The following is a 23,037-nucleotide window of genomic DNA, read 5'->3' as shown; positions in this document are numbered from 1 at the left end:
GAATACATTCTACAAAAAGTGTTCCTATATAGCTACTCTTCGAATGGGTTCAGGAACAGGGAACTCAGGAACAGGGAACTAGGACATTCATTTTCAAACGGTTCTTATTGTTAGAAAATTGTTCTTCTGAAGAGTTTAAAGAAACTACATTTCCATCGTTCTCATATACCTCTCTATGTAATTCTAAGGAGAGTAAAATTAAAAATGACCATTTTATTAAGATCCCAACCACCATATCAGTTTCTACTGGAAAAACTGAGCCCAAAGAAATCAATGCGCTACTTCAAGGCTCTTAGAAAACAGATAACTTTCAATAAAAAAAATTAAATTATAATAAGTCCTAAATAAATCAGCATGCTAGAGTTTAGAAACAGTTAATTACTGGAATTCAATCATATAATGGTCAGGCCAAACTATTTGGTTAAAAAAAATTGGGGTATCCACTAAAGGAACTCCATAATTAATTTTTTTAGCGCCACACTGCAAAATAACAATAAGAATTGAGTAAGTTCAGGTAAAGAGGAAAATATACCTTACAGAGCTTGAGCAATAGTCTTTCATCATTCTGCAAAGTTCTCATTGAACCTCGCAAAGTATAATTACCAATGGAAATTATTTATAGATACCACATTTAGATTAGATGTCTCCTTGTGATTAGATTTCTCCTTTGGCTTTTCTGTACCTAATCTTGAGAGGTGGATGACTATGCCATAGTATCATAATTACCATTCATTGTTATTACAGATAGGAAAGAAATAGAGCCTAACTACATACATGTTTAAAACTTGTAAGTCCCAAATATATAGCTAAAAACTAATGAAAACATTTAATAATATAAACTATATGACATATATAGGTTAATAATATAACCTACCCATCAAATCCCTGCAGCTCGCATTCCTTTAGCAGTGACAGAGCATGCCCTTCATATTCCGTTACTATTTAAAAAACACAAAAGGTGAAAGTTTTAAACAATGGCTATACTTTTTAACTTTGGCAAAATAATATCATAAACATATGGTCAGGTCATAATACAACATTTATTCTTGAATATTTATATTTTAATCATGGGAAAGAGAGTTAAGTGTTACTTGCCTGATGTGTTTTATAGCTTTATGCAAAAGAGGGTCGTATATTTGTTCCAACTACATAAGTCATCTGGGGATATCCCACACAGAGCAGTTGGAAAATTTATCTTGGTGCCTGTCTATTTAGTGTTCCCTAAATAAGACACATTCCTTTTAAATCAGAAGCCTAAGAGCAGGAGTATTTTGAAAATAAGGCATATTGGCTGGCATCAAGCCTTCGATATTAAATCGCTTTGGCAACCTTACATGAATAAATTAGTTGAAAGGTTAGTGTAAGATTTACATACTAGAAGAATGTGTATCTGGAACTGCTAGACTATAAGGAGGAGGAGTGGGATGTGAAAACGTGAAGCAAAGCCAACACCAGTGATAACAGATCCAGCACCGAGGAGGGTGGCACAGGCCCACCAGAGCTGGGTTCTCCGAGGAAATGAATCTGTCACTCCCTATTGCTGTCTCCACAGTTATGAGGCCCTATGCAGTATTGTAGATGCCAGTGAAGACAGGATAAACTGGCACACTGCAGATGGCACCAAGCATCCCAACCACATTTAGCATTTTCTAGGGCAGCTCTGCCAGGAGAGAGAGCCCAGCTGTATCCACCCATCAAAGATTTCTGCTGACTGACATGACATTGCAGATGGATTTTTTTGTGTAAGAATGTGCATCATTATATGCAAGATTACATTAATCTTTCATGCCTGTCTGTCCGTGGTGCCAGCATGCTTCAAGCTTTCCCTACAATGTTCTTAGATATTGTTAAAAATTATTAGTCTTGGTGTCTAAAAGAATCATTCTCTACCAGTAGCGTTACATTGGAATTCTCCCATAGCTCATTCAAATGCTATTATATTCACACGAGTAAAGCTTCCCTATGTTAAATTCTAATCAGAAGGTTACAAGCTTGAAAGTTTAAGTTATCATAAATGATTTTATCATTTATTCATAACCTCAGTAAGTAGTTACAATCTTAAATGCAAAATAATAAAACATCTACATATACACATTAAAAATAATTAAGAATATTATGAAGAAATATTTATTTTGAGAATCCTTTAACCACCCTTGCTTTTACTTGGAAACACTTTTCCAACCCAGTACAAAATTAGCTTTAAAATTATGTCATGGCTGAATGCTATTTTTTTTTAGGTAAAATTTGAAATAATAGCTTAATTTTTCCTTTTATCTTGCGGGTGGAATTTGATTAGACACTGATGCAAATTATCCAAGAACAGTGATTTTTAAGTGACATTGTATCTAAGTTAAATAAAATCACTGAGCTGAAATAAAGAGACAGAAAAGATGAAACAAACTTGACCACAATATATTAGGAACAAGATGAATAAAATCCTTGGCTTCAGGGAGTTTACATTCTGGAGACAGATAATGTACACTAATTTAAAAAATAAATGTACAACATAAAAGTAGTAATAAGTGATTATAAAGAAAAATAATGTAGGGACAAAGGATAGAGAGTAACCTGGACTACTATTTAGATACAGTAGAAGGACACAAAATATTCATTTAGATGGGATATTATGGGCTCTGGAATCAGAAAAAGCCATATTCAAACCGTGCCGCTGCAAATGAACACAAGGGGACCGCAGGCCACGCGCAGCTTCAAGAGGTTACCAGCCCCTCTCGCCCGTCCTTTCCATGGGGCTGATGCCTCCACCCCTTCGATTAGTCTCTATTGTTGCCAAGTCGTCAGACACGCAGTTCTCACTGCTGGGATCCCTCTCCCTAGCCTTCGGTTTAAATACAACGTCCCCGGGAAGACAAAACTGGCTGAGAGTAGTATCTTCAGGTTGATATTGAATGTTGAGAGGAAATGGGCTGAAGTAAAAGCAGATGATTTCCTGTGGACTTGAGGAAACACGTTTCTGTCTGGTGATAAAACGCTGTAATTGGATGGATTAAATGCTGAGACGTCACTTTCTTTCCCGTCTTGCAGGTGCTTCAAACAGTGAGCTCAAAAAGGAATCCATCATTTCCACCTTTAGATATATTTCCTCCCAAATATATTGTTCCGTGTGTGTTCCATAATCCACGCCCCGCTGCCCAAGAGGGAAGAGTGACTCCTTCCTGGGTGATCCCCCTGACGCTCCACAGCCACTCCACGCCAAGGTCAGCTGCCTCTGTCTTCAACTGTGCTGCAGCGTCCCAAGGTTCCTCAAGCCAACAATGCCCGGACACGGCACCCCATCTTTCATGTGCATGCCACAACAGCCTCCTCCCCGTTTCTCTCCACCCTCCATCCCACGCTCTCCACAATGGCCTTTCTCAAACTTATTTAACCACGCCACTTCCCTACAGAAACCCCACTCATGGCTCTTCACTGCCCCCGGGGATAGAGTTCCAACGTTCTGACATCTGATTAGAAATGGGATCAGCCATTTACATCCACAATTATTTAAGGGATAGTAAAAAGAACCTTTCTCCTAGAATTTCCCCTCTCCCTAGCTGGCTATGATGCAAGAATATCCACGATCCAGGATTTTAATAAGAAGCAGGTAGCGTTGGAAAGGAGTGATGCCTCGGCCCGCTAGCATCTGTAGTGCCTGGTGAGTGTTTTCCAGATTGCCTAGGTTTCTGTGGGGTGATGTCAGGGATTACAAGAGGCATCAGTCAGACATACAAAGAGCCAGGGAGAAAAAATTCAAAGAGAGTTGGTAAAAATTAGATGCCAGAAGGAGAAAAAGGAAGTGACGATAAACCACTTTCTTGACAATTCTGCCCAGGGCCAGCCAGGAAGTAAAAATTATCTGGTGATGGGCACTCCCCTGGGCCTGAGCTGGCAACGGAGGCTGCATTCAGAGAGGCACCTTTGACCGTGATAATGGGCATGACAAGGCTCAGCAGTCCTTTGCTAACACAAAGATTGACTGAAGGAGATAGAATTGCATGTCACCAACAAGTGAGATCAAGGATACTTAGTATATCTGTTTTCAAATAGCTCAGTGACTCTTATACAGAAGACGGGACACACTTATGTCATTTATTATGTATTACCGTAAAAGGTAACATTAACTCTAGTAGATAAAATTACAAAGAGGCAAATGCCAGCTCACAAATTTGCCCTGTTGTGCAGTTTATGCCTTGCACAAAGGCATCGGGCCAGAGGGCAGGTGGGTTTGCAACCCAGCCAGTACACCTACCCAGCATGCTAGGGGATCTTGAACTGAACCGGCCCAGCAGGGCAGCTTTTTGTAAGTCAGCACAAAGGAGGTGTCCTTTTCTGATCTGCGCAAAACACAGTGACCCTGAATTCAAGATAAGACTGTCCATCAGTACTGCCCATGAAGGGCATACATGACTCGGTCATAGGGGGCGTAAACCAAGGCTGGGTGCTCACCCACGAGGAATGTCACACACCTGCACCCCCACGCCGCGGAGACTGACTAGAAGGGCCTCTAAAGTTCCCAGCTTGACTTCCCTGCCGCCTCGACCTTTTCACCTTTATTTCTCGGGATTATCCTGTGAATCTAGGAGCTCTCAAAATTCCTCTTCCTTTAATGGTGTAATTCCTGAAGTCTCTGTTTTGGCAGGAAGAGAAAGAAATGGTATCATACGCCTGCGTGAGCCTGCCACTCATGCTTTTCTTGATTCATACACTAAGTTAGGAAAAATAATTCAGTTCTTTCCAGTTTCTTCCAGAAGTTCTTCTGAATCATTACGAAAATAAGATCCTGCACTGGTGATAAGGGGGCTGCAACTTCAGCTCATCTATTTCTAAAGATGCTGCCGTTATTTCCAGGAGCAGTTAGGGCTTCAGCAGAAGCAAAATGAAAGGAGTGCGTGTATTTTTATTAGTGTGATGAGACTTTTAAAAGAAACTTATACAAAAAATTACTTTAAAATGAAAATATCTAACTATAATTTTTCAAATCCTCATTTATATAACACTACCTTCTAATGAATTAATCACTGTATATGTAAATCATTATTATGTAAGTCAGATTCCATTTGCACTCAGCAATGGACACAAGATACATTGAAACAGCAATCATCCTGGACATGCAGAAAACATGTACTCTCCTTGCTTTACTCTTTCAGATAGTTTTTCTTTCAAATGAAGTGTGAATCGAATCTTACTATTGCATAACTTTGTGAAACGGAAATGCACAACATTATGACAATTCTATAGCACTTTATAATACAAAAGGTCGTTTCAAGTACATTACCTTATCCAAACTACAGAACTACACTGTGAGGATAGGCAGGAGGATTCTAAAACTTTTCAAGAATCCACATGGTTATTCAGTCCACACAAAATAGGAAGCATTTTTTATATAAGTATTTAGCCAATATACATACCGAAATGGTTCTACAAGCAAAAGATGCAGTTTTATAATCTTGCCTGTAGGAGGAGTGTTAGGCAACTAAAAATTAGCAGTTCTGCACAAATACGTAAATTCTAAATTTCCTTTGTGTAATACCCTAATTTTATTTAATGTCAAACTAAACATAATATTCAATAACATTTACAAATTTAGAAAACAAGCCCTAGAACACCTTTTCTCTCCCAGACGACTGTTTTAAGAAGGAAACTACATTGCTATCATCACCTCCGCCTTAGGTCAGGCCTCTGTGCCGGTTTCCGTTCCTCCTCTCTGTCTCTCTTTATTTCTACTCTCTATTCTGCTGGCAGAACCATTTTTGCTAAACCAGATTACCACACCATGGTAAAAAATTTATACCAACTCCGATCAACACCGGATGAGTAAACTCCTGAGTGTAGCATAAAGGTCTATCCATAACCTAGCCTCAAACTTCCTCCAGTGTACACTGCTGGGAACCTCCACAGAAGCCCATTTGCCCTTTTTGTCTTGCTAACAGAACCCAGATTTGGTTCAGGTATTCTCAGCCTTCAGGAAAAAGGGGCCCCACCTTCAGCCCAAGGGAAGGTTACGGAGAGTTGAGAGAGTAACTGCTCCAGGTTGGGCATGCATACTCCATTGGGACAGTCAAACTATAAGGAAGAAATCTGAATCTTGTTCGAGATTAGAGCATGTTGGATCTCTCAGATACGCACACCTCTTCCCACCCCACTAGATTTGAATCCAGAAAAATCCAAATCCACTGGCAACCATTTTATGATGATGGAAGAGATCGGATTTAACATGAAGTCAAAGCTGAAAGGCAGAGCAAAAGAGCTCCCCGGATATTATGGGTACAATACACACACGCACACCTCACCTGTACGTGCCTGCTGGCTTACCTTCCTCCCCTCACTTTTCTTCTGCTGCATGTGCACAGAAAATCATTCTTTGCTTCTCTGACCCTCCAAAACTGCCCAGTTCAAATACTCTGAGTCTTCTGATCGAAATTAATATCACCCTTTGAGACACCCTAGTTCTTCTATGTTATCCCAGTTATACTTATTTTAAACATCTATTTGAGAACCTAATGAACTACAGGTCACTCAAGAACAGGTTGCAGAGCTTACTAATCTTCCATTCTGCACCGTGGTTAACACGAGTCATTCAACAAGGGCTTCCTGAACTGAGTGATATATAATAATATCCACGTTAAACTGTTCTGGATATTAAATCAAAATATGAAACAAAATAATTAATGTTATTGAGTTTGCCAATAAGTTTATTCCACTTTAAACTGTCTCATCCCAATATGAATTTCAGACTTTTTTTTCTGCTGATCTTTGAATCTCTGCAGTGGGAAGGAATGATAGATCTGGATTGTTTCTTTTTCTTATAAGTCACCCAAGTAAGCCAAAAGCCACAAAGATGAAAGATTAACTTCTACGCTATGATTTTATTTTATTTTTTGAGATTTTAGCAACCAGTACATTTTTTTACTTTTATTTGTTAACTTTATTTTTATTGTTGAGACTATTACAGATGTCCGCATTTGTCCCCACTTTTCCCACCTCCACCCAGCTCCCGCTCCCCCTTCCCTCTGGCCATCACCACACTGTTGCCAGTGTCTATGGGTTATGCATACATGTTCTCTGGCTATGATTTTATTTTTAAAATATTTGTATTAATTTTGAGAGAGAGAGAAAGGGAGAGGGAGAGAGAGAAACACTGATGTGAGAGCAAAACATGAATCAGCTGCCTCCTGCATGGCCCCTACCAAGATTGAGCCAGGAGGCAGGGCATGTGCCCTGACCGGGAGTGGAACCTGCAGACTTTCAGTGCATGGGATGCCACCCAACCAACTGAGCCATACTCCACAGGACAGCCACGATTTCATTTTAATTCAGAAATTTCTCTTGTGTTTTTTTATTGTAGTTTCTCTTGAACTTCTGTTGTTGTAGATTCCTTTTCAGGTGGCTGATGGTCCCACAATGATTGCCTTTTCTTTGTTTTCTTTTTATTTTTAGGAACTTCCTTCTACCCCAATTCATCAAGTCATGGGATGTGGCCTTCACTAACCTTGGTAACACTGAGAACCCCTTCTCCTGCGGTCACAGCTGAGCAAAGCCAGGTCATTCTGGGTCCCACCTCCAGGAATTTAGAATTAGGAAGAGGCTATCCCAAGAGCACTGTGGCCTTGCCTTTTGAGCAGGCTTATCACTCAGTACTCTTCATAAATTAAAATTCTCTATAAATGTACACTGTGTTTTACTAAAGCTACATAGAAATAAGATCAGAAAAATTGAGGGTATGATTATCAATAGCATTGACTCTCCTTCTCAGTCTACCTCCCCATGGAAAAAACAATCTTATCTCAAGAAAATAAAGGAATTTGGTCACCAACTTCAAAAAGTTGAAAAGGATTTTACTAATCGTCTTTCTATTAACCTTAGAAATAGCAAATTTCTATTTTCCTGGGCACAAACCTAAGCACTTTCTTATTCTAGGCAATGGATTGAAGCTTCTGGCTTCTCTAAATTCATCTAAAACCAGCAGTTACGTGCTTAGTTTTGACCTAACCAGCAGGGGTCAGAGTCAGAACAAAAACCACCTAATGAAGGAGTCTGTGGAAGAACACCCAGCATTTAAATGAGCAGAAATCGATGGTGGCCAACTGCAGGAGTGATGTGTACACAGCAAACATGTCATTGAAGACATCAACAGTGTGCAGCTCCCTTTAAAATGATACCTGATACTTTTTAAAGTCTGGAAAACTTTCTAAAGAGAATATACTGATATTCTAATAAAAATATCAGCAAAAAATAATAATAATAATTAAATTTATAATCCTAAAGCTGGCTACAGTAGAGGTTATGGAAACACTTAAACAGTTTTAGATGTTACTAGTAGCTTCCTAAATTTGGATTAAGAACAAATTCAGGTTATTTTGATTCCTAAAATGTGATTTTTTTAAATGGCAAAATTATATTCTGAAAACGACTTACTTGTTACATCAGTCTTTATTCCTGCAATCTTCAACAGTGGTTCAACCTTCTCATAATAGACCTGCGTAGCTTCTTTTTTGTGGCTTTGGGGATTAAGGAGTATTTTTAATGACTTTGGTCTGTTTGAAAAACCTAAGAGGCAAGCATAAAGAAGGAAACGTTTTAGTCTCTGTCAGCATTTTTCTATTCCCTTTAAAACCATAGACTAAGTCCAGTTAGAATGTTATATACCTATTTGAATAGTATTTATTATTTGAAATTCTTAAAAGAGTTTTTCTAAATCCAGCATTAGATGAAAACATTTACATTTCCTAGCAGTGAAGTAGGAATATCCCTCTTAACATAAATCATGAGTTATAACAAAGCATTTAATTTATGAAGGAAGATGTGAATGAAAGGAACGTTGTGACTAGTAGGCAATGTTTTTATATATTTACCAAATCACAAATAATATATCCAATGCTCCTTTAGCATTTATTTCTGGGGAGAAAAGCAATGGACTGTAACAAATAGAAAAGTCTATTTCCTCTTCTTGGAAAAATATGCTCACAATTGGAACTGGGCATTCTGGTGACCTCAGGGCTACCCAGGCCTGCCTGTGGGGTGGAGGAGAGCATGCAGGGCCAGGTCAGGGCCAGCAGCCAGAGCAATGCATGCTGGGAGCTAAAAAGTGGGTTTAGGTCTAAGTTCAAGCCTGAAAAGGGGCCAGGGGAGGGAGGACGCTTCTCCTGGGAACTGGGAAAGCAGCCCCTCTCAGCGGGGATTCGATGATAGTGTGGCCTCACAGTTGGGGCTGAGATTTGATACTACAATTTTCTGGGCTTGCAAGATGTTTATCACTTAGAACCCAGTTGGAGCAGGTGCAAAGCAAATTTTCTGTTGTTAGGAAGGGGCTGGAGGAACAGTGGAGCCAAAAGAAAGCTGCTGACCATTTCAGGGTAAGCTACTCTCACATGGCCTCTAGTCAAGGTTAAAAAAGCGGTTACTAACATCCATTTGTAATAAGACCACTACTAGAGCCAAATGAAAAATGTTCATTACACCAAAGTCAGCTTTGTTAGCCTCAAGTAGAGACAATATTTCATTTCTCATCATATTTGATATAACTGAATCTTTCACTAGCACATAGTGTTTTGAATCCAGGGAGCATTTGGGATGAGGCAGTGACAGGACCATGCTGAACTCCTTCCATGCTCTGTAATGGCCCCTGGGGTCCCTTCTTTGCTAAGAGGCCTTAGTCAGTCTCCTATCACCCAGTCCTGAAACCTCAAAGCCATGCGCAATTCCTTCCTTTTTCAATTCCCACATTCAAATGAGTGCCCAGAGGTTCAGGAGATGGTAACTACTTCCTCCCACTCCTCCTGCCCCTCCCGGTTCTCTGGGCCAGCAGCGGCACTTTGATGTCCTCCCACCCAGCTTGACCAGCCCTGCATTGTTCAAAAGCTGCCCTGGCTCATAGCTGCAGGCAGAGTGAGCTCAAACACCTTACAATGACATTCAGAGCCCTCCCCCAACGAACTCCTACCCAGCTCTCTCCTTTTCTCACACACTGAGAAACATTTATTGAGCATTTGTGCTGAGTGCTGGGGAGAGGGGCAAAGCAATTAAGACACGGTTCATGCTTTAAAGAAAGAAGACGGATCCACCAATATAAGCAGCGCAGGACAGAACGGACTTGCTAACAGAGTCACACAGAGCCACCGGAGTGTCAGAGAGGAGGTGGTTATCTCCTAGTAGGGACCTGGAAAAGGCTTCCCGGAGAAGGGAGTATTTGAGTGGGGGTTTTGGCTCATGCTGTTTTCACTACTTAAAATTGCCTCCTTCCTTACACCTCACCCTGTCCCTGAGCAGAAGAGCTGAGGTGGAGCAACCGAGGAGACTAAGCAGTGCGGCCAGCGCAGCAAATGCACAAAGCTAAGTAAGTACAGAAGGTTTTCTGTTCCATTTCAGCTTCCCCATCAAGCTTTGGGCCTAGGTACTTGCCAAATACGAGGTACTCCAGGCCCTCCTTCATTCAGATGGTTTTTCCTTTCCATTCCATCTTATCATCATTTCTCTAAAAATGCTACTTTTTCAAAGCTCACTTCAAATGCCACTGTCTCACTGAAGCCTTTCCCACTTACCCAGTCACCAACAGAATTCACCACTCTGGCGTGTCACTCCCACTTTTCTCTCTGCGCCTCTATTAACTATTTTTATAACACGTATACAAAACACTCTGATGCAATACCCACTACCTCAGCTCAGGATTCCCATTGGCCAAACCTGACAACGCAAAATGGGATAAAGATAGTAATATATCATACTAAACTGGAGGAGAAGCTCCGTCTTATAGTGGAATGACAACTAATAAATATGGGAGAAGTTAGAGTTAGAAAAAAATCACTATTTTCAACCATCATAACAACAATGGATTCGGGCAAGATTCAGCAATGGATGTTAAAACCATCAGTGACAGTCAGATGGGGAACAAAATATTTACCTAATCTTAAACTCTGCCCCTCCCTATTGTTCTCATTACAAAGGGTAAAAATGTCCCCATCTACAGCAGGAAGTCTGTAGACTCCACCTGAGTCAAGTGACCAAAGTTAACCAACACCCTTATGGTACAAACAGATACACAGGCCTCATGAGCCGCAGCACACAGCACCAGGGGCGCACAGGCACTTCTGCCCAGAGTGCCCCGTGTGGATGGAACAGGATGGAGCACCCAGGCCAGCAAGCTGAGGAGCATTCTTAAATAACTGCTTTAAACTCTTAAAAAAAACATCAAGGCCGTGAAAGACGAAAGGCAGACGACTTATTCCAACAAGTACATGTGATGTATGATTCGAATCAGGTATAAAAAGAAAAAACTGCCCTCAAGGACAGAACTGCTGTCCTTTAACCAGGAGGGCCAGGCACATGAGTCCAGGCTCACTTTTATCAAAAACATGACAAGGACAAGAAACTTGTTCTAAACCCCAGAGTCCAAGTGTCAGATTAAATACTGAAATTAAGTTTCCGGTACCTGGTAAATTTATCAAAGGACCCTGCTTCATTTCTCAGGCAGAGGCAGTCCAACGAAAGGTATCTAGGCACCAAATGCAGTCCCCAAATGTTATCATAAAAGCCAACTTGTTTCTCCCTCTTCCTGCATCATGACCATGGGAGAATGGAAGTGTGGAAATGAGAAACAGTCATCAGGGGTTTGCGAGGCTAAGTGCATTGTACTTGAAAGCTTGTAGCCTTTAAACATATGTGCATAAAAGTGGACACTACATGTCCCATCCAGCCTTTGTGAAATAATCCCCTAAGTAAGGCAAGAAAGGGGATAAAGCTATTGTTTAAAGATTTTCCAAAAAGATTTAAACAAAATAATTTTATTCTTAAGCCTCAGTTAGCAATAAGCCTCAGTTAACGACAGTAATAAAAACTAAATAAATTAATCAGAATATTTCATTCCTTAGGTATTCTGGTAAACCGAGGTCTTTTAACTACAAATCCACAAAGATAATTTTTCACCAGAGCCTGTATTCATTTTCTCATTTCTCTTCCTTTTGGGTGCACTTAATCTGATGATTAGGAAGCTACAGCCTAAGTGTATATAAATCAGGTGATCATTTAATACCAATTTAGAGATCAGATGGGGGATTTCTACGAATAAAGCAGAATTTTTAAACATGGTCTTAATTAGATGGAATAGAGAGATATAATTAGCAGTCTCTAACCTTCTTCCTTCCTGCTCCCTCCCCTCTATTCAGTTTCCCAAGCTTGCCACGTTCCCTCTACCACAGTGCCCTTGCACCTGCCCTCCCCTCTATCTGCCCACCTACATTTTCTGCCACCACAGCCACTTTGCCCAATTAACTTCTCTTTGTTTTAACTCACCTTAGTCATCACTTCCTTGGGAAATCCCACCATAGCCTCCTGGCTTTGTGACTTTGGCTCGGCTATTCCCCCTATTTGTTCTTACAGGGCCACAGACACCCCGATCTTGATACTTACAATGCTGTGATGTTATATCTATCTATTAGCTGCTCTCTCACATTGGCCAAGAAACTCTCTAGAGTTTTCTTCATATTCTAACTCCTTAGTGACAGGCACACAATATTTCATGAATGAGTAAAAGGGTAGTGTTACCTTAGGCCATATAGAAAACAATGACATCCATTCATTAGTCACACAAAAAAACTGTATGCTGGTTATTTGCCAGGAAGGCTACTAGAAACTGAGGCTCTACCAGTGATGAGAAAAACGTCTGCCCTCAAGAGGCTTCATGCCGATGGTGGGACACAGAAATGAACAAGAGAATTGAGAGTAGGTCAAGTGGTAATAAGTCCTAAGGATAAAAATGAAGCTCTGTTATGGGAAAGAGGGAAGGGAAAAGCAGCAGAAGCGACTTGCTGGCTAGAGATGATCAGATCACCCAGAGCCTTGTGGGCGTTGGTGACTGTGGCCTTTGCTCTGAGTGGCAGGAGAAGCATGGAGAATTTTGAGCAACATAACCTTGGGTGTAAGAAAGATCACCTAGCTGCCGTGTGGGAAGTAGACACAGTGAGAGCAAATACTGACAAAGAGCAGCTGAATTACTCCAGGTGGGGAATGATTGTGCTTGGACTAGAGTAAAGCAGAAGTTATAAAAAACAGTGAGATTCTAGATATATGTTGAAGGGAGAGCCGACGGGACAAGTTTACTTTTTGGATAGGGTATGTGAAAGGGAACAGTCAAAGAGTAGTCATGTGAGTGGCTGGATAGAAGGACGGTGGAGACATAAGAGTAAGAACTAGTGAGAAAGTTGCAGAGTCAATAAATTGTGGTCTCAGTGAAGATGAAGGATTTCAGGAGCTGGGAGAGTAGAACAGTGAGCTAGGAAGACAGAAGGCTGGAGCCACACAGGGGGTGGGATGCTTGAAACTGAGGCTGAGCTATAGCTAATCATAATAACAAGATCTGATGAGCTTCCATATTCATCAGAATTACCTGAAGGGCTGTGGACTCAGCAGTCAGGGGCCGGGGGGTCTGAGTTCACCTTTATAACAAGTTCCCAGGTGATGCTCATGACGCTGGTCTGGGGACTACACTTTGAGAACCACTGACTGAGAAATATGGTTATGGGAGGAGGTGGGTAAAGTGAAGCGCAGGTGAAGATCTTTGAAGAGGAGAGGCCAAAAACGGAGAGAACTTCTACTAAACACAGGGACTTATGAAGCAGTAGTGTCAGAAGGAGTGACGTGGGATAGGAGCTGGTCTTCAGAACTGGGAGGACACAGTAGCTCACACGGGTGGTAGAAATATAGGTGGCCGTTGTAAGGTTTTTTAATATTTTCTATGTCTGACATTTTTTCATAATACACTAAAAAATATCTTGGTATCATCCTTGACTTTTCTCTCTCTATAGCCCATATCCACTAAGTTAATAAACCAGCCAGTTCTGTCTTCAAAACAAGTACAAAGTCTGATCTCTTCAGACCACCTCTCCTGCTCTCACCCCGACTGAAGTCACCACATCTCACCTGGATTATACCCATTTCCACTTAACTGGTCTCCTGCTTGAATCTTTTTCTCCCATTCATATAGTCTATTCTCTACTTGGAAGCCAGAATATCTATTTTAAAAGTAAGTGATATTAGGTTGTTCCTGTGCTTAAAATGCCCAAATGGCCCCCATTTTACCCAGAATAAAAGTCAAAAGCCATACAAAGCTTGCAAGACCCTTGTGCTCTACTCCCAGCCACCTTTATGACCTTGTCCTTTATGACCCCGTTACTTTGCTCCCTGCTAACCTGACTCTGCACAGGACTTTCTTGCTCAACCTTTGCACTTACTGTTCCCTCTGCTTGGAACATGTTTCCCTTAGATAGCCACATGGCTTCTTTTCCCCATTGCTTTCAGCCCTCTTCTAAAACTTCACAGCCAGTGAGGCCTTCCTTAACCACCTCTGCATAACAGCAAATACTTTCATCCTATTGCCTTGTAGTTCCTATCATTTGACATCATAGAAATATAGTTGATATTTTCCAATTTTTCTTTCTTATAGACTAAATGTTTGTGTCTTCTCAAAATGTATGTGCTGACATCCTAATCCCCAATGTGAGGTATTAGGAGGTGGGGCCTTTGGGAGGTGATTAAGTGATGAGGGTAGAGCTGTTATGAATGGGATTAATGCTCTTATTAAAGAGACCCCAGAGAGCTCTCTACCTCTCTTTCTGCCAGGTGAAGACACAACAAGAGGGCTCTCACTGGAACCTGACCATGCTGGCGCCCTGAGCTCAGACTTCCAGCCTCCAGGACTATGAGAAATTAGTATCTGTTACATACAAGCCACCCAGTCTATGGCACTTTGTTATAGCAGCCCAAACAGACTAAGACAACCCACTACCACTGGAATGTAAGCTACTTGAGGCCAAAGACTTTGTGGTTCTGCTTTCTGCTATCTTACTAGTTCCTAGAATAGTACCTGGCACACAGTAGATACCCAATAAATAAATAAATACTGAATTAACATTCCTTTTAAAATAAAGTAAAAATTAAAAACAATTAAATTATAAAACTACAATTCCAATTGTATTAAAAAACAAAATATCAATCCTGTAAAACAATCATTTAAGCAAAAAGCTTTACTTTTTAAATTGTGGTGATGTAGAAGTCCAGAAATGAAACCACTTATATTAATTCCTAAAATTAAAATAAAGGGTTAAAGCCAATACTTCACAAAGAACCAAAGATGTGTAAAACAAAAAAACAAAAAAATAGGTTTTACAATAGACATTTAAATTTTTTGAAAGAAACATTAAACATGAAAAAGCTAACAACCTCATTGCTGCCGAGTTAAGCTATTAAAAATAAAAATTCAATCCCTATCTCATACTTACTCCCTATATCTACAAACTTGAAACCAGTAGAAGAGTTATATTTAAGAGCTGGTGAAGTCTTTTCTAAATTAAATTTTACAAAAGCAATGAAAGAAATACTGACCCTTTTGCTCAGAATCTAAAAGAATCAGTTTGCCTTCCAGAAACAAATCATCAGTTATAATAAAAATCAGAAAGTATGCCTAGAAGAAACTGACTTTAGTCTACATGGCACTGATCGGTATTGAAAGGTCACCTCCACTGTCATATCCTAGGCTTGGACTCAGTGCTGTCCCTCAGTCCCATCAGGGCACTTGGTACTTCATCTCACTAAAGAAAGGACAACTCGAAGAAGTAGGAAGCCAAGGGGATGGCCCAAGAGTGAAGATGATGCTAAGACAAAATAAACCAGCTAAGGCTGTCAAATGATTAGGTAAACCTATCTTCCATGAAAAGAACTGTAACAATAAAAAGCATTTGGAGACTTTGAAAACTAGGTTAGGAAGGTAAGAGAGAACAGAAAGTTCTTTGAGTTTTAAGAAATTTAATTTTATTAATAAAAAGTTTAATTTTGTTTGTGAGAAAATAGACATGTGCACACTAGCTCTCTTGCCCAAGCAACAAATATTTCCATGTAATACAGAAATACAGTACACTGTAAAGATTTCTATAAAATCACTGGCTACAAAGAACTGTATGAAAAATATTTTTAATACGACACCACAAAGCATTAGGCAGTCATGACCTTGCTCACCTCTCATACAATGACAAACTGTTTAATATGAAAGCTGTAATGAGACACAAACTCCCAGAACTCCTTGAAAACATGAATCTCAAAGTGATAATTATCATTTATCCATAATTTTACAATAGTATAAACATCCCCAAAATAGATAACCAAAAATTAAAATGCAGATACGATTTAACATTCATATGCAACTGACTTGGTTCTCAGTCCTTTGGTGACCTCTCAATTCACACGTTAGAGCAGAGACCTTTCAGCACGCCAGTCCGCACTGAGCCAGCGATGTAAAACAGAACGGCCAACTGTCCCTCTGTTAGTAACAAAAGTGCTAATATGTACTAGTTTAAACTTGATCTATCAGCGAGCCAATGAACCATGAAGGGTGGGGGTTAATCAGGGTGTTCTCCAAACAAAGGCTCCTGAGAGCTTCGGGGACGCCACTCCCAGACTCACATCTGTGCTGTTTTGAGCGCAGCCGATGGAAATGGCATGGAAATGGCACAGTGTTCGAAGTTAAGAGCCCAGAACCTTGTCACAGTCTTGTGTATACTCACAACCGTTTTATACAGAAAAGCAAATTGTTGCAAAGAACAAAACCAAACACAGGAAATAAAGCCCTCAGTTTTGCCACGTTCTCGGGAGCTATTAATATTAAACTATACCCAGTTAATGTGTAACACCGATGGTGAAAGCCTAGCCTTCACACAACTGCCCAGCAGAGCTCAGGGTTGCAGATATTTTATATTAAGTGACTTATATTACGTGCATCAATTTCCCTTTATATCAGCCAGCGCTGACTGATGCACATCTTTACATATACAGGTGAAAATAACTCAATGCTATGTGGTTTATTTAAAGTAACAAACAAGCCCAGGAACTTCTAAATTCACATGCAGCCCTCCAGTGTGACATATCTTTCTAACAGCTGCAACAGACTGAATAGCAATTAATAGAAGAAAAATCACCTGCTGTTGGTAATACTCACCTCAATACTTCAGTATTTAAATAATAAAGGAGTCAAGACTATGTAGATAGAGCAACAATAAACAAGCAGAAAGGAGATCAAAAGAGAAAAAGAAAAAAAATCCAACCAAATGTATCATCCATTTATTTTTACCATCTGATAAAGTGAATTTTAATTTATTTTGGAAGATGCTATAGAGTAGACCTATTTCACTATACCACTTCCCCAATTAAAAATTCAGACTAGAAAGAAACATACGTTACAGGCTTCAGGAAAGTTATTTTTCTTCTGCTCTTCTTAGAAGTGAACCACAAAATTAGTTAAAATAATTAATTAGCACTTAAATATGATTAACTTTATAAAAATCCAATTTGATAAAATAATTGTACATTAAGTCCTTCACAAACTACAAAATTAACTATAAAATGGTCAAGAATGATTTCATAAACATGTTTTAACTCAATGATTTTTAGCAGTTCGAAAGCTTTTTCACAGTATCCTCTCTGGGTCACATGTGTGTGACTTAATTTTAAGAGTTCTTAGTTATCTGCAGGTCCACAAAATAAAATAAAAAACACACAGTTTTTAGTATTGCAAGAACATATGTTCTACCGCAAAAATGAACTCTTGAAAAGTTTATGGACTGTTGTCAAAGAAAATGTTGTCAAAGAAAAACCTGAGCTGAACAGTAAAGTGGTAAACACAGATTTTATTCACAGCTATTGCAATAGGAGGAAAGAGCTGGGTTCCTTCCAGAATAAAGAATGGGCAACTGGGAATTTATAGCAGGGTGGGAGTCAGGATGGAAAATTACTAAGAAGAAACAGAGGTGAGATGGATTCTGGCTAAAATCACCTAACAGGCCAGGGTGATCATATGTCAGCAGGGGGATAGTGGAAGATGAAGAACCTGGTCAGATACAGAGGGAGATCACATATGGAGGGTGGGGGGTTCTAGTTTAACTGACTTAGGAGGGTTCTTGCTAACAATGGATTTTACAAGGAAGTACACAGATGCACCTACAAAATATTCAGGAGCCTGATACTTATGAACAATGAGCCCTGCATTATACATTGTGTGTAATGATATACGTGCATATATCATTATAAACAATGATAATGTGTTTCTAAAAGTCTAACAATTCGGTATAAGAAAGCTGAGAAGTAATTCTGAGGGATATTCAAAATACATAATTTTCTACTTAAGGTAATTTTTCAAAGAATAAAAATTTTAAAAATACATGTTTTCTCTTGCGTGATGGTAAAGGAGAGGATATGGTTGATTTGGAAATATCACAATGCTGTAGCATGTAATCATTGCCAATATCCACCTACCTGCCTCAAACAGCAATAAATATATTCATACAAGATAATAAAATTCCTGGAGTCACATATAATATCTAAATGTGACAATTTCATTACCATTAATGGTAGTCTAATGAATGCCAGGGGGCTTAATAATAATTTGTCACTTAATACGAAATATTATGTATTTCCTACTTATGCAAACTGTGAGAATGCTGCTTTATTACTTTTTACTTCATTTCTTTCCAGTGAAAAAGTTGTTAAATGACAACCCATTATACTCTCATTTTAGGATTGATCCAATTTCTAATTTTGTAAGCTGTAAGCATTTGTGTTTTGCAAAATTCTGCTTAAGGTAAAGCCTGGAAATTGGTCACAAATCAGTGTGTTAATATGTTTTTAAATTCCTTTGGGCTAATAAAAAGAAATGCCTGCAATGTTCTCATAGTGTATGCCCAGTTCATTCTAAGGCATTTGAGAAATCTTAATGATGGTGATAGTCAGGATGAGAAAATTTTTTAAGGATTGAGAAATGCACTGTACTATTACTGCTGAGCTTTAGAATTCAAACACTGTAGAGTCCTGAACCATAATGTTTTAAAAAGAACACAAGAAAGGAATAATCTTCATAAACTGATGTAGCTCTTATCTAACAGGAAAAGTGAAGCTCTTTTTTCAGGATGCAGTCTAAACTGTACAGTAAATATAATATTCTTAAGGACTGTAGAATATACCACTGGCTTGGCAGACAAGAGAACACGGGTTAAGGGCTCATGCTCCAGATTCAGACACACACAGATTTGTCCCCAGTTCCTTACCACATACAAGCTGTCTAACCTCAGATTAGCAATTTTTAAACTATATTAAACCTTAGTTTTCTTTTAAGAAATGATCATGAAAATAATAATAATTTACTTAATTCTACTATTTGCTGTCATACGTTATTGTAATTCTTCAAACCTAACAAAACATGTTAAGTATTATTCCTTTTTTATGAGAACATATTTGTAGTTCTTGATGCTAGTATTATGAGATTTAATGAGCTAACTTATAAAAATTGCTTACAAAAGTGGCACATAGTAAATATTTAGTAAATGTCAGCTATTATTAAGATTTCGATTTTAAAAATGACTTCTCTGTAGTCCAGTAAAGGAAAAAATGTTAACTACTTTACTGAACAGCATAAAAACAATCCAACATTTTACTGGCTATATTTAGAGAAATTATTTAACCTTTTGAATATAATCACACAAGATACAACAAAGTACACCTAATATTTTTCTCCAGAGAAGAACTTTTGTTATACAAAATGCACAGCCAAAGGACTTTTACCTAGCAAAAAGATTTTGAAATATATCAGAAATAACTTGAGAATGACTCCACCTCAGTTCCTATTCCCAAGATACTCAATGACTGAAGCAGGAATATAATGAATTACATGCAAAAAGAGATTCCTCCCTTAGGATAAAAATGCAGTGGAGGCCAGTGAGAACCACTTGGGAAAATGGTCTGTGTCACTCATTCCAAGTATAAACAGCATTAATAGTTTGCAAAGGGATAATTCTAGTTTGCCTTCAGCTAAAAGAGTAATGGCTGTGATTTAGAGCCGATGTTAGTAAAAAAACAAACTTAAGATGACAACAGAAACCGTTGGCATGCCTCTTTTAGTCTTTAACAGGCTTTTGTGAAGCAGTCCTAAGAAATAAATGATAAAATTAAGAGACTCAGGAATAGGTATTGGCTAATTTTAAGGATATTTAACTTAATAAGAATATATAATGTGGAGTGCAGAGTTTAATATATGTTCATTAAATCAGACTTGTGTTGTTCAAATCTTTGACATCTGTGGTTCTTGGCCCTGGCTACACTTTAGAATCACTGAAGGGACTTCTCAAGGCCACTCATGCCTCTATCCATTCAGACTTATTTAATCAAAGCCTCTGAATTTTCAGACTTAGGAACAGCATATCCTGAGAAGGATGAATTTTTTAAAATGAAATTCACACATACATACATCATAGCAAAAATACTATCCTTTTTTTATTGCACCCTACTCTTTTATGTTTTTAATTTCTCTTTTCGTTTGATTATTTTAAAAGTATTTAGTTCAGTTCTCTGTATATGCTGTCACATGTAGTTCTTAGGAATCTGCTACAGTTTATTATGTCTGCAGACTCTTCCTCATGGTGATTTTTCACACTGCTAATTGCTAGAATGGAAATGGCTGAAAACGTAAAACTCTCTAGGTTCAAGAAAAATAATTTTTTTATTCTTTATTAAGCAAATTTTACATGATTATATATTTTTCAGTTATAAAATTGAAGATTTGGTTTTCAAAAGATTCTTTTAATATGTTAAGGTTCTATGAAGAGCTAAACAGCGCTACTAATGATTATGAATGTAATAGAATTAGTTTAATTTCACTGTTTTCTTCTGAATGTCCAGTTTAGAAAGTTCAAGGAAGAGGGGGGAAAAAAAGAGAACACTTCAAAGTAAACTTATTTTTAACTCAATTTCAAACTTTCATTTGATTATATATATATATATATATATATATATATATATTTTGCAGATTCATTGGTAAGCAATATCTCATAAAGTTATAGAAAGGAAAATACATTTAAATATATATTTAACAAGTAACATCTATTGAAAAGAATAAAATTACATGGACAATGTCCGCTAGTTCGCATTCTGTGATTGCCACAGTGAGTGTATATTTGACTCCCTGAAAAACACCATGAGTTCTCTGCGTGTGTGGAGGTGAACAGAATCAGGCATGCCAGGGGAAAATATGCTACTAGGTCACCATCCCAGGGATGACTAAAGCAGAAATTTTCAAATGTTTCTCATCTGGAAGCTTTGTTTCAACAAAGCCTTATTCGGAACTACTAAAGATAAAACACATCCATGAGGAGGCACACGGGCTCAAGAGGGAGTGGCAGGTGCGGATTCCACTCGGGGAGGCATGTCCTGGGGGACAGAGGGGGCCGACGTCACATGATCCTTGTTGGACAGAGTCCTTCGAATGGATTGGACTTCGGTATTTACATGCAAATGAGGTAATACATATTTAATCAGTTCTCACATTACTGTAATATATATTGCTAGTAAAAACATATTCAGAAGTAACATGTGTGATTTTAACATCCAATTCAACTGGTCATAAAACAAAGTCTCATATCACTTTTTCAGGGCTTCAAAGGAGAAAATACCCATATTTCAGACATAATGTTCTTGCAGAAAATAGCTTGTCCCCAAGGAGACAAGTGTTGCCAATTCAGAGAGTGCACAACTAAATATCTGAAGCTATCATACTTTCGACACATAACAACAGCTGATTTTTGTACAATCATTATAATGTTGATTTCCAGTTTATTTTTGCTTATAAGTACATCATTTGGCAGCATATCCAAGTAAAACTTCACATCATTCTGTTCTTCTGCTAAGAAAAAAAATCTTCCTGGTTCATGAAAATATAATTGATGATATAGCTTAGATTTTTTTAGAAACCCAAAAATATATTGCACCATGATTTTCTTATTCAAGACAACATAAATATTAAACAAAAATCAGTTTTTAAGAAGTCTGAGTTTTGGCTATCAAGGAAAGCATCCAATTAAGACCAAATTATTATCACATGAGAAACAGATTTGACATCTAGTGGGAAACTAGGAAAAATTACTCCTATTTAAGTAATTTTTCCATTTTCTTTATTTTTCATAGCTGAAAACTAAGTGAGGCTGTTGAGCAGGAAAATAAGAGCAGGCTTCATTACAAAGACAAAATGTATTAAATAAATATGGCTCATTGATATTTGCCTATTTATGAAATTAGCAGTTAGAAAGAGAACAGAAAATTATCAGAAATAACTCAAACATGTGCATGCTAAAAATACCTTTGTTAATTGTTCTGGGTAACCATTAAATATTAAAAATAAACTAGCAAAACTTAAATATAACAGTCCTGTGCTATAAGGGCTCTGTTTCCTTGACCCTTTCTATTTTTTAGTTCTAGTTATTATCTTCCCTGCCTATTTTAATATGAGTATCCCCAAGATTCTGTACTCAGTCCTCTGCTTTTATTTTTAAACTCTGTACTACTTCCTTGCAAGCTTTCATCTATTCCCATCACATGAACTCTTCCTCTTCACCTCTTCATGTATTCCTCTCTGAATGCTCGCTTGCTAAACATCTCCAACAGGATGCTGTAATATATCCCAAATACTAATATGCTTTAAAGTATAGATTAGAGTGTCTAGAAGAAAGGTTGGTTCAGGATCCAGCCAAACTTGCAATTCACCATTTCCAGGAAACACAAATATGCAGAGACTGATCACACTCTAATTGAATAAAAATTAACATATCTAGTGTACACATGTGCTATATTTAAAGGTTGTGCATGTTTATCTTTGTATCGCAGATGTAAAAGAGACAGAAAAGACTGTGGTAAATGACTTTCCCCACAATGACTATATATTATGCTTATTACTGACTACATATCAGCCTTAATCAATTATATTTTTTAAATATTTGAATTTCTGAATCAAAGATCAATGGTTATGGTCCTTACTAGTTTGTTCATATTTTCACTGTGGTCTTTAATACATTTATAATACAAGTTTCCTTGTCTGTCTCCCAGGGCAAAGGTGTTTTATACAGGATTACATCTCATTCATGTTACTCCCAGTGCTTAACACAACGCCTGATACAAAACGTGTTTTGGATAAATTAACTTATATTGCCTATTAGTGAATAAAGTTATGGTGATTTTTCTATT

The 23,037-nt window shown here is 38.2% G+C and overlaps 1 protein-coding gene across 1 annotated transcript in view; it reads right to left on the bottom strand.

Annotated features, from left to right (window-relative positions):
- The window catches only part of CERKL (CERK like autophagy regulator), an 83,329-nt gene that overhangs the window by 14,597 nt on the left and 45,695 nt on the right, over positions 1-23,037 (bottom strand). Inside the window, exons 3-4 of the mRNA XM_087819734.1 lie at positions 8,413-8,544; positions 875-938 (exon numbers count right to left, since the gene is read on the bottom strand). Coding sequence (XP_087675860.1) covers positions 875-938; positions 8,413-8,544 — 196 coding nt within the window. The remainder of the gene's footprint in view (positions 1-874; positions 939-8,412; positions 8,545-23,037) is intronic.

This window comes from Miniopterus natalensis, chromosome 8 (assembly GCF_054644295.1).
Source record: "Miniopterus natalensis isolate mMinNat1 chromosome 8, mMinNat1.hap1, whole genome shotgun sequence".
Taxonomy (NCBI): Eukaryota; Metazoa; Chordata; class Mammalia; order Chiroptera; family Miniopteridae; genus Miniopterus; species Miniopterus natalensis.
Note: the sequence above shows the minus strand (reverse complement) of the source record. Positions and strands in the feature narration are given on the sequence as shown.